Consider the following 13006-nt stretch of genomic DNA (forward strand, 5'->3'; position numbering starts at 1 on the left):
ATAAAATATAGCCTAGGCCTATAGCCTACTTAAAATGTTTAGCCTAAACTGCAAGTAGCCTATCCACAGACAGTATAACCTAATAAATCACAATTAAAGTGCATTAACTAACTGCGCTCATTCCTTTATTTTTTTAAATACAGTATAGGCCTGTCATTTGTGAAAAATAGGCTATATGTATGTAAAAAAAAAACAAAAAAAAAAACTTTAGCGTTTAAAAACGACTAAGAAATTCAACCACGTCCACATGGTCAGCCTGCCGTGCCACATCCACAGGTCGTAAATTGCAGTGATCTGTTGCATTGGGATCAGCGTTAAAAAGGATTAAAAGCCGCACAGTGTCTATGAATCCGGCTCTGGCAGCATCGTGCAGAGGAGTGCTTCCTGTCCCGGGATCAGGCAGATTAGGATCCGCTCCATATTTCAGCAGCAGGTGAGCCAATGGTGTGTTACCCATCATCATCACCTGCGAAAAACGTGAAATGTTTTCGCTTTCAGAAAAAAAAAAAACTACCGTTTGGCATAAATAGGCTAACTGTTTCATTTAAAAGAAACACGTCGGCTGCAATTTCTACTCTTGCATTATTTTAATCATTAAGGAACAGATTTTTTTCGTGCAGTAAGAACATAGGCTAATTGTAGGTTATTCAAATTTTTGCAGCAATAATGAAATCATTCACGGGCAGTAGGCTATTTAATGCAACGACTCATAACATTATCTCGTTTTAATTAGCCTTTAGTAGGCTATAGGCTATTGTTTATCAGTTAAGTGCGTATGAGTATGCACACTTGTGATATTAAACATATTTCGTTAAAAGATTAAAAGCTTTATAGGTTATAGGCTACCAATAAGCCTGACACTTCAAGCAATACGGTGGTATTACAATTTCTGCATTTTTGCTGTTTGTTCATTTTAAGTTTAAGAAACTATAAGCCGACATTGTCTGTTTTACTTTGTAGGCACTTTATTTGACCCCTCCAGCTTTTTTTTATTTTTATCCTGTAGGCTACAGAATGAATTGCAACATGGAATGAGCTGTAACACCAATCAGTTGAACCGACTAGAAATTAGCAACGAAATTATAGCTTATATAGCCTACGTGACCAAATTGTTTAGAAAAAATGCTTTTAACGTCTGGTTTAAAATGTTTGCAGTTTGTGAGGGGGTGGTGAATTGTGATGTGGGGCTATTTATTTTGAAGAAGCTAATAAAATTGGACATTAAATACATGGCAGAATGTAAACGTCCAGGTTTTCTATTAGATTTACAACCCATCCTGGTGGTAGTGGTAGGCTAAAAACAGCATTTTTTTTTTCATTTTTTTTTTTTTACATAATTTACACAGTTTAGGAATAGGATTTTTATTTTATTTTTTAACTCAAGTAGGATAAGTAGATTTAAGAATACTAAAATGTGACATCGAGACACTTTTTTGTTCTTTGAAGCACATTATTTTATATTGTCGTTTTATCCAGTTGCTAAAAATCTACCTTAACTATCTTACATTCAAGACAAATAAAACAGCAAAGTTTTTTTTTTTTTTACTTTTTTTTTTTCGAGTTTAAAAAAAAGGCCATTTACTGGTGCTATGTTAAAATATAAAGTGAAATAGCCTGTTAGGCTAGTGCTACCTACCTCTACAATACACTATTAAGATATTATTAATATATTCTTTAGACTATACAAAAAAATACATCAATGACATTATTAAAAGTCATTAGAATGATAATAGGCCATAGGCTACTATAAATAGGCTTAGGCAAAAATGTTCCAGTTAGTCTATGTAATGATAAATAGGCATTTTTAATACATAAATAAATAAGAAAATTAATTAAATTAATTCATTAAAATTAAGTCCTGTAGCCTAACCAACTGCGAGAAAGAATTAAGTGAAATCCTAAAGTGATATTCATTTATTTGCCAATAATTCAATAATTTGACCTTTCGTACATTTAAATGCCTTTCTGTTGTATGTAGCCTAATAACTAATATTGTGTATGTAAGCAGTCCGTCTGATGTAGGCTTTATTATTATTAGGACATGTCTGAAAACGTTGCCTACCTGTATAGGCGTTCTTCCGAATTTATTAACGTTGTTGACATTCACTCTGTTAGAAAGTAAAAACTGAACACGGCAAGTGTTTCCAGTGGCGGCTGCTTTGGTTAGTTCATCCTCGGCATGCATCCTCTTCATCATCAGTCCAATGAAGAATTTCACTCTGACAGGTAAAAGCAATGAGGACGATATGCGAAAATAATCACTGCATTTCAATCTTCCCGGTCACAGACATAAAATGTTCCCCTGCGCTGCGTAAATGAATTGAATCAGCTCCTTCATAAGCTGTTGTGCCTAATAATTATTACACGTAGGGAGAATTTGTTCGGACTTGCCTCTTATCAACGTCACGGCAAACCGAAACCGTGCTGCAGTACTGTATGTACTGCGCAGGCGCACTCAAACAGCTGATCCAGGAAGACTTGGAGCTACAATGACACGATAAAGCAGTAAGAGAGTCTGTTAATGTTTAAAAAAACTGGTATTAAATAAATTAAAACAGAACAATCGCGAGAACGAGTTTTCTTTTTCGGTGTCTAATAGTAATTATAAAAACCCATTCACGTAGGCCTGTACGTTAGTCGAATTTTGGAAGTCAAAGCGGGAGGTTATAGCCTACCCAAGAAAATAAATAAATAATTCAAAGCCTTGTTGCTATAAAGATACGCAATGTTATAACTAATAGGCTAATTATGACTCCCTCAGCATCCCACATTAGTCTACTTTAGATTTAGCAATGTATTGGTCACTGTATTGTTTACACTGCTATTTACATATAATTATAGTCATTATTTTGTCAGTACACTATGGAACGCCTATACACACAACATTAATAAAGCATAGGCTACATTTACGTTACACTTTTCTCATTTTTTCTCAAGTATTTGATTAGCTGCACACATGAGTGTGTAGAAAGGAAGGGGAATTCCAGGGATGTAGGCTACTGCAATTATTCTTCTGACACTGACAGTATTTCGTTCTAGGCTACTTTCCGTTTTATAGTGATATTTGTTCTACAACAGAATCTTAAAAAATGTAGACTAGCAATTTATTTTCTTTTACAATATTGTGCTTTATTCATCTGATATGTTTGGATGTGTGTCAGTGAGAGTAGTAAAATTAGTAGCAAATAAATTACATAAACTGTCCTTTCTTTCCAATGGTCTAGGACGTGATCATGTAGTTCACAACTAAAATAAAAGCTTTACATTCAGAACTGCAACAGTTTTAACTTGTATGGAAGATGGAATAAGAGGCCCCTTTAAGAACAATGTGTATTTACTTTTAAACTGTAACATTTAGTATATGCAGGATGATGATGCATCAGTCAATGTTTTATTAATGGAAATAAATAGAAACATTTGCATATTTAGTTGTCAGCATAAAGTTATTCAAAGAGAGGACAAGAAGTCATAGCTAAAATTTTACAGGATGTGAAAATGACTTGATGTTATTCTTATTATAGAATAAGAATATATCATTCTTATGCTTCTGTGCCAATTATTTACTCCGCAGATCTAAAATCCCCCATTAACACAAAAAAGACACAAAAAAACTTTGATATTCAAAATGATACAATGTCACATATTTGTTGTTAAAAAAAAAAATGGCCAATTACACAAACGGTTAATAGATCTGAGTCCCGCCTCCTGAACACACATCGCTAAACTGATGGCTTTGTGTTTTCTTTTCTTACTTGTGAGAGGCTGTAGTCACATTTGGTTGTGCGAAGCGCCAAAACTCCTCCGAGTTCTAAGGAAACCTAGATGCGGTAAGCGAGGGAGAAATCAACAGTTCTGTGCTCAAGAATACGGGGCAAATCGCGTAAAATATTGATTTGGGGACAGACGTTTTTACAATATAATGACAATCGTAACATAACACTAACATAATCGTTAGTGAGTGTGTGTGTGTGAGCGAGAGAGAGAGAGAGAGAGAGAGAGTGTGTGTGTGTGTGTGTGTGTGTGTGTGAGAGCGTGAGCGAGAGAGAGAGAGAGAGAGAGAGAGAGTGTGTGTGTGTGTGTGTGTGTGTGTAACTCTATATTATAGGGTCAAAATATCCCCACAAAGATGTCAATATCCGAAATCCTTGTCCTTTTGGGGATTTTTTTTCTTTTCTTTTTTTTCTTTCAGAAAACGGCTTATAAATCAGACTTGTTTTTTGAAAATGTAAAAATGCAGACAGTTTTCTGTGATAGGTAAGGTTAGTCTATGGGGGGTAGAATACACAGTTTGTTTGTACAGTATAAAAATCATTGTCTATGGAAAGTCCCCACAAAACATGAAAAAATAACATTGCTTGATCTGTTGAAGGATGGTCTTGTTGAAATGAGAGGCCTGTTGATCAAATCATCCCAGTCTCATCAGCTGGACATTCAGTACTCTTAGGACACTGAAAACATGGCTCAGAGCAATGGTCACAAGTGACACTTGACAGTATTGCTGTGTGTCGTGTCCAACAGGACAAACTAGACAGTATTGATGTGAAACATATGCCAACACTTAATTTCTGTTAAATGATTAGTTCACTTAGTTAAAAATGAAAATTCTGTCATCATTTACTCACTCTCGAGTTGTTTCAAACCAGTTTCTTTCTTCTGCTGAACACAAAAGAAGAAATGTTGAAGAATGTCGATAAGCAGACAGTTGATGGTAGCCATTGACTTCCATAGTATTTTTTTTTTTCCTACTATGGAAGTCAATGGGGTCCATCCACTGTCTGGTTATCGACATTCTTCAAAATATGTTCTTTTTGTGTTCATAAGAAGAAAGAAATTCATACAGGATTGAAACAGTTTCAGGGTGAGTAAATGATTTTCATTTTTGGGTGAACTATATCCCTATAATGAAAGATGCAGACATGTGTTTGGCTTCTTCAAAAAGCAAGGAACAAGACAGTATTGCACTATTGCATTGCACTATGAGCGGAGTAAAGTTAAGTCTCTGTTAAACTGCCACCATGTCTTTATTAGTTATTTGTAACATTAAAGAATTAATTAATTTACGTATTGTTAAGGTCAATATAGACTAAAAACCTTAATACATTATCCTATTAATTTCCTGATCCCTTCGCTTATTTAGCTTATTTATTTAGAAATTAATTTTCTATGGGCATATATACGGCTGAAACAGGTAGCCTAGTGCATCATCCCAAATTTTTCAACATCGACATTTTAATATAATTATAGTCAAATATGGCCTTTAGAAAAATGTGTTTTTTTTTGAGGAGCTGGGGCAGTGCACTATATAGGCCCCTGTGGCGCGGCCTAAGCTTTTGTCCTTAATGGCATTTTTTTTCCTTACATTACTTTTACTTTTATACTTTAAGTAGTTTTGAAACCAGTACTTTTATACTTTTACTTGAGTAAAAAGCTTGAGTTGATACTTCAACTTCTACAGAAGTCTTTTTAAACCCTAGTATCTATACTTCTACTTGAGTAATGAATGTGAGTACTTTTGACACCTCTGCCTCTGCTGCGCTGGGATTGGTGTCGTCCTCTGCTGTGCTAATCTTGCTGTCATCCTCTGCTGTGCTGGAATTTCTGCCGTCCTCTGTTGCGCTGGGATTGCTGCTGTCCTCCGCTGTGCTGTCCGAGCCCCGCCTCGTTCGTTCTGGTCCTGTGGTTTGAGGAGCGCTGTTCAACGAGACTGGGAGTTAGATTCGTCTGCTCCCAGTTTATGGGTGAGTGACGTTCTATCCCAAGTTATGCTGTCTTGCCTCGTCCGAAGTTAAGATCCACGCCACGGTCTCATCTAAATTAGAGAGCGTCAGTCTGTCCACTGTAGTCATACCATTATAACTTATATTCACGGATTGTAGTGCTGTAATTGATTAGTGCACGATTGATAGCTTTCTAGTGTGGTGCTGTGCTTATGCTGTGTTTATCTATTGTGGAGATACTGGCGGTTTTCTTCCTGTTGTGTGAGTGTTGTGCTGGTGCGTGGGGTGATTGACAGGTGGCCTGCTGCGTATACGTTACTGCCTGGCGTGAGACGGACTTGCGCGAGAGGGACCGCTTATGGACTGTGCACCTATGGACTTCCAGTGGACTTGAACGTGTTTGTCTGATGTCCAGCTTTTACCTTGATGAATAGTTTTAAAAGCCTGAGTGAGAGAGTGTGTGTGTGTGTGTGTGTGTGTGTGTGTGTGTGTGTGTGTGTGTGTGTGTGTGTGTGTGTACCTACTTTTTCTATTGAATTAGAGATTATAATAAATATATTTTTTTTACTAAATTTGTTGTCTTGGTGAATCTGTTGTGTTGCTCCCACCAAACTAAAAGAACTTGCAGTTATTTAATTAATCGAGTCCCAGCTCTTCAATTGGGTGGCGTAGTCGAGCTACATTGTCTACATCACACAAGCACCACAACACTGCAAAATACCTGATCTCAATAACACCACAAGGTGTTATATCTTATGTGTCAAAAGGATGGGGTGGTCGCACAAGTGACAAGCACATTGTGGAAAATTGTGGCTTGTAGCTGATAGAGGCTTCAATGTGAAAGAGACAGTGGGTCTGTATTGTGCTCAATTGAAAATACCAGCGTTTACCAAAGGCAAGCAACAGATGCATCCACTGGAGCTAGAGGCAACAAGGGGACTTGCAGCCGTCAGGATCCACGTGGAGCGAGTCATTGGCCTAGTGAGGAATAAATACACTGCCAAGCCAACGCGCAAGGACAGCCCTCCATTGACAAAATGGTAACAGTTTGCTGTGCTCTTTGCAACATTTGCCCATCTGTCGTCCCTACAGAGTAGAGAGGTGATACAATTGCTTTCCTTGTAAATTTTACTGTATATAGTATCTCTTTAGTATTTGCGTGGACTCTGAACTACAATGAATATACATGCAATTATTAATCATTTGTTTATTTTCCATGTGTGGATGTATGGATCAAATGTATTTGATACATGCCTACAAATACATGCACACAATACAACATACAATATATACAATTACAAAACAAAAAAGTAATATATCAATTCATTCATTTATAAATTCATTCACTGTAACTTCTCGTATTTTATCTGTTTTAATGTTTTAACCACTCTTTAATGTTGCTGATATGTGCTATACAAATAAAACTACCTTGCTTTGCCAACTTCATTTCTTGTTTGTTTGCTTTTTGCATTCTACACACTTCCAACTCTTTGGCACCCTGCTCAGCTTCAGACATGACTTGTGGAAGCGCTTTCGTTTGCATTGCTCGGATGTGCAAGAGAGGATGTCTGTGTCATCAACAGGGTTTCCACAGTAACATCCCTCAGGTGCCTTCTCAAGGTTAGCACTTGAGGAGAGGTGTGGCACAGTAAACTATTTACCCAACAGCTCAGGTAATAACCCTGTTCTAATGAATTATTCCACCCTAGTGTAGGCCTCATCAAAAAAGTATTGATCAAATTGTACTCGTTGCTTAAAAACTTATTGTGGTGTCCACACAACAAAATCTCCGTACATTACCTCAGCTACATGCATTTGGGCCTGCAGTTGGTACATGTAACTATGATCTTGCTTGAGGGTCATACCTTCCGCAGTCACAGTAAGGCAGAAATGTGGGTCGCTGACACATTCCATGAGAGCACGGCCATTAGCATTAAAAGGACATTTTATTTCCAGCACACCACTTCCATGGCAATCACAGGTCACCACACCATCTGGCGATGCTCCTAGCCATGGTTGGTCCGGGTTGATAATGAGCCCTGATGCTGTAATGCTGAAGTTCACATGGAGATTGAAGAATAACAAATTTTAAGAATCTATTTCAAATATGTTTTAGATCTGCTGATCCTACTTCCTTACATAACAATACACAAAAAACTAAGGTGAACTATACTGTATTGGGCATTCAAGGTGAACATGAGGGCATCCATTTACTGATTAGATTTAACAGTTTCCTTTGAAGGGGTTTTGTTAGTTTTTACCATTATCTCAGTTGGGGGTAATTGCCTCTATTGTCATCCCTAAAGGCTGTGAGTAAGTTCAGCACTTTTAAGGACAGCCCACTGAAATGCCTATAAAGAAACCATGTAAAGTTACGTTAGTTAGACTTGGGAAGAACTGCAGCCACGTCAACGCAAAGTCCTCAATAAAGAATAACTTCTTGAACGTGATCCCCAACGTCTCCTGGTCTGCTTTGAAGAAAGAAAAACTTTACAACAGATTGTGCCCCGTGACCCGGATGGAGAAAAAAGGAAACTGAATCTTGAAACTTCAAGCTCAAAGATCTCAACAAAGCCTGACTAAGTTCCAGACTGAATCTTCTGAATCCAGATTGAAAAACTTCAAGCTCCAAAAATATCTGAAAGACTGAATTTTTCCAGACGGAATCTTTCTCTACAAACGAAAGACTTGGTGAGTTTCACTCCATTCAAAGAACCATTGCAGACCAGTACAAATTTGTTTTTCCTCTGCGCCGTTCAGAGAAGAAGTTAACAAACAGCTGCAGGGTTTGGTTAACTAAGTCTATCCTCTAAATAAGTTTTCTTTTAGAGATGAAATTTATCCTCTGTTTGTTGTTCAGGCAGGGAAGATTAACAGTTACATGTTAATATTGTGTGTATCCTCTTGCTAGAGAAGACCTATCCTTTGTAAGCTAGAGAAGATTTAGCGTCATGTGCTAATAAGATTGTACCCTCTATTGTAGACAGTAGAGAGAAGTTTTTAGTGTTTGTTTGTGTGGTAACAAAGTAACTCACAAAATGGTTAGAAGGAATGCGAGACTAATTCCCACAACTGAAAAAGCTGGACGAGCTACACCTTTATGGTCAGATAGGGAATTCAAGTCTTTGTTATCAGAGCACATGGACTCCATCGTGACTGAGAAAGTCAGATTGAATTTAACAAAGAAATTTGGCATTGATGCAGACAAAGTGTGGTCAATTGAAGATTGCAAGAAAGTGTTGGGTGCATGTATCAGGAAGAAAAATGTGAAAGGTATTATCTTCTGTCACAGAGAATTTAGCTTATCCATTGTACAAGAACAAGCTTGTTGTATTGATAAGTTGAAAGAACAGAACAAACAATTGCATACTCAAGTGTCCTGTTTCACGAAAACGGTGGGCCTCACGGCCTCAACCAAATGTGACTCAGAAAACCAACAGTCAGATGAAAGCTATCCTGATTTACAGTCTTTTGATAGTATAGAGGACAATGTCAATGCAGATGTAAATGCAGCTGAAGTGTGCGGAGCTAGACAAAAGCCTCAGGGAAAAGGTGTTGATACAGTTCCATTTGCAACCCCCATATTGCAGTCACAAGCAGTCAAAACATCTTTAGGTCCTAAAGATATTGAGAGAATTGCTGAAAGTTTGCCATCAGTGCAAAGAAATTTTTCTGAGTTTAGGATAGAGTTGTCCAAAAAGATGCGGCTCTACGATATGTCTCTAGCTGAAGTCACTCAGCTAATATCACAGATCTTGACTGAGTCAGAATTCAATGATTTTGAAAGTGCTGTAAGCAATTCTGAACTGCAACAGGCCAGTAAAGGTGATTTGAGAGAAGGTGTTTTGAAAATTAAAAAAAACATTGTTGGACCGAACGTGGACTGGTCAAAGCTCACTAGTTGTTTACAGAAGAAGGGTGAAACTGTTTGTGAGTACACAGAAAGATTTTGCCAGACAGCTGCAGCGTACAGTGGAATTGCAGACACTCCAGAGAAGGTGTTAGGTGATAATGGCCCTTTGGTTCGCACATGGTTTCATTGTATTTTGCCAGAACACAGAAAGGCGTTGACTTACTTAAACATCACATGGTGTACGAGGACCCTGCAAGACAACTTGGATAGTTTAGTTACTTGGGAAAGAGACTCTGATGTCAAAGAGAGAGTAAGAATTGCAGCAGTTTTTTGTTAGGGGCAACTCAGAGAAGCAAAAGAAACGCAAAAGTCCTAGAGAAGTGTAGCGTGGTACGTGTCACACTGGTGAGTATTTCACTATGGGCCAAAGGATCAGAAGATAGGTGCGACTACTGGAGAGAGGAAGGCAGCACAGTGGTGGTGAATTATCAACAGAGTCTTTTTATGATTCAACTGAGGGTTTATATTAAAGTAAAATGATCTTTTTTCTTTTTGTTGTTTGAAATATGCAAATCACAATGTAATCAACTAATTAGCAATGGACAATATTTGACAATATTTGTTCTCCACACTCTTTTGTAAGTACTTGAATGAGCAACCTTAACAGCTCAACTCAGATGTAAATCAGATTATTCTCTTTGTACAATAAAATAAAATAAAAATAAAACAATTGGAAAAATTCAATACTTCAAGGAAACAGTAAGCAATATTCTCAAACAAAATAATGCATTCACTTGAATACTCAGAATTCGTATAAACAGTCAATTTGATTCAATGTACAGAATGTAATTCTCAATTTCACTTTTTCAAAACCCTTTTTCCCTCAAAACTGTGGTATTCTTTTCAGGTTGTGAATCAAATGCGCAAGATTCAATTGGTGGAATCGACTCAGACGAACAGAATCAATTGACTCAGTTCAAGAAAATGTTTGTTCGTTTAGGACAGTTCAGTTCAAAGTCAATGTCTTTTGGATGAAGATGGAGAGGAGAAAAATAATAAAAAAAACAGTTCGCAATGAGTCCAAGCTCTTTGTGTCCAAGAGCAACGAAAACAAAAAGAAAGGAATTCTCCCTACCAGAGATGATGAGCACAGTTCAACAAGGGAATCGAGTTTGTGGATGGCTCGCCGTGTTTATACGCTTATTGCGTCTCGTGTGTCTGATATGGAACAGGAAAACTTCTGATGGTGAATCACTATCTCTCACAAAAAACCCAGCCTTGTAAAAACACAAGGCAGAACCAATAATTAATACTCAATTCAGTCATGAACAATTCACATGTCTACAGTAAAACACAAATTAACTCAATATTCCAACTTATTAAACACGTTGACAATTAAACATGAATCTGCGTCATATTTCATTGACTCGCTAGCCTTTTTTCACATTTGACTAGCTTTAGCCCGCGTGCAGACTAGCTTTAGCCCGCGTGCAGACTAGCTGGCTAGATCGTTATGCACGCACATACTAATATCAAGTTAATATCAACCTCATATAAGTTCGCTGAAAAATCTGCAACATTTTTTTCTTATATATTATCAAGTTTATATTTGAAATAGGACTCACCAAGGCAAGAAAATAGTTTATATTCAAGCAGGGAAGTTAATACGCAGCACTTTAAAGTTGCGTTGGTCTGCATCAGTCACTATTTCTTTGACTCGTCCTCTTCTCACTTCGATGACAGCTTATCAACGTTTCATTCAAATATTCAACTTTATTTTATCTGGTCTCTTTTCACTCTGACTTAGCGCTTAAATGCGGCAAATTTCTGGAGATTACTCCGCACAGCTGCGTTCTCTGACTTGCTTTGTCTCATCTGCCGCTCACATTCAAAGAGGGACTTGCGCAACCTGATGCGCTGCTGCCATTGGCTCAGTCACTGCAGTAGTGTCAGTCACTGCAGCGCAATGTGTGATTGGGTGATTCTCTTTTCAGTCTAGAACAGTCTTTTTCTCTTTTTTTTCAGCTGTTCTTTTTCGATTAACTCACATACTTATTTTTTTTACTCTCATTTGTTTACTAGTAGCCTGGGTTACAGAAGCCAGTTGTTCTTACTGTGGCAAGCACGGACATTTTGGAAAAGAATGTAGAAAAAACAAAAATAACTTAAGACAAGTTAACACTAGCCGCGTTTCCATTACCCTTCAAATTGCCCAAATTGAAATTGCGAATTGAAAATACGCTTAATGGAAACAGGTCAATTTCGCAAAAACTCCCATTTATCGCAAAAAAGTTTTTACGCTCTCATGAGGTGGTTTTTCAGGCAATTCGAAAAAGGAATATTTCGCAAAACTGCAATGGAAACAGTTTTTGCGCATTTACAGTCACCTGACTTAGAAGACGCAGTGTGTTTGAAGTCCATGTATAGCTACGCAAATAATAATAATTTTATATTATTTTATTATAACATTTAATAGGCTATATTTAGAAGACGCATTTATGCAAAAAAGGAACAAAGCTGAGCGTGGAGCGCGCACTGCATGACACGGAGGCGCGGCCGCGAACACTTGCATTTTCCTATATCAACAGTGGAAACAACTTAAAATACTCTATTAAAATAATAATACATTATTCTCAACCACTTTTATTTGTGTAAACTCACAATAATAAGAAAACGCTGTGCTTTTGTAAAATAAAAGAAACAATCAGACGCACTTTCATGATCTCCGTAAACTGGAGCGCGAGAACTGAAACAAAATATAGCCTATGTAGGCTAAAGCTTGAAATGTCCACATTAAAACGAACAAATTCGAATCGAAAGCTAATAGCCTACCTTCTGATTATGTAGGCTAATCCGTATGAAAGTTGCATTTCTCTCTAAAAGCGCATCTGCTTAACAGCGGAGATGGAGATGTGATTTTAGCCGACACTTAGACAACAATAGTTTATTAATTATATTAATGGCTCTTCTCATTCAGCACTGCGGGAAAGACATCAATTCCAGTTTATAATTTGGCCTTAGAAAACCAGTAAAATCGACATGTTTTCCATATTAATTTGTGAATATTTTAAATGTTTAATAAAGGGGCAAAAAGTCATAAACAAAGCACAGCAGTTGTGTGTAGCCAGTTCAAATTAAAATGTTGGTGTTCAACTTTGCGTTTTAAAAAGACAACCGTTCATTTTTCGTTTTTCAATTAGGGGTTAAAAAAAGGAAAAACAAATAGACACAAAAGTAGCCTACATGGATCGTTTGGACAGAATACGAGACAGAATTCTTTATTAAATTCATAAAAGAAACAATAATTAGCCTATAGGAATACTGGATTCTAAATCTCAAAGAAATGCCACAATCGGAGCAGAAATGAGGGCGAAACACCCAGAAGAAACTCCTTATGTGTCGTTCGAGGGGCTTTCCCTGTCATTAATGCTTGGAT

At 37.3% G+C, this 13006-nt stretch overlaps 1 protein-coding gene across 1 annotated transcript; it reads right to left on the minus strand.

Moving 5' to 3' along the window:
- Positions 1-214: 214 nt before the first annotated feature.
- cdkn2a/b (cyclin-dependent kinase inhibitor 2A/B (p15, inhibits CDK4)) lies at positions 215-2185 on the minus strand (the record flags this gene model as incomplete). Its single annotated transcript, XM_081360683.1, has 2 exons — positions 215-466; positions 2063-2185. The coding sequence occupies 2 exons, from the start codon at positions 2183-2185 to the stop codon at positions 215-217; spliced, it is 375 nt and encodes a 124-aa protein (XP_081216809.1).
- Between the last annotated feature and the right edge of the window lie 10821 nt (positions 2186-13006).

The sequence above is a fragment of the Scardinius erythrophthalmus genome, assembly GCF_964197995.2.
Source record: "Scardinius erythrophthalmus genome assembly, chromosome: 3".
Classification (NCBI taxonomy): domain Eukaryota; kingdom Metazoa; phylum Chordata; class Actinopteri; order Cypriniformes; family Leuciscidae; genus Scardinius; species Scardinius erythrophthalmus.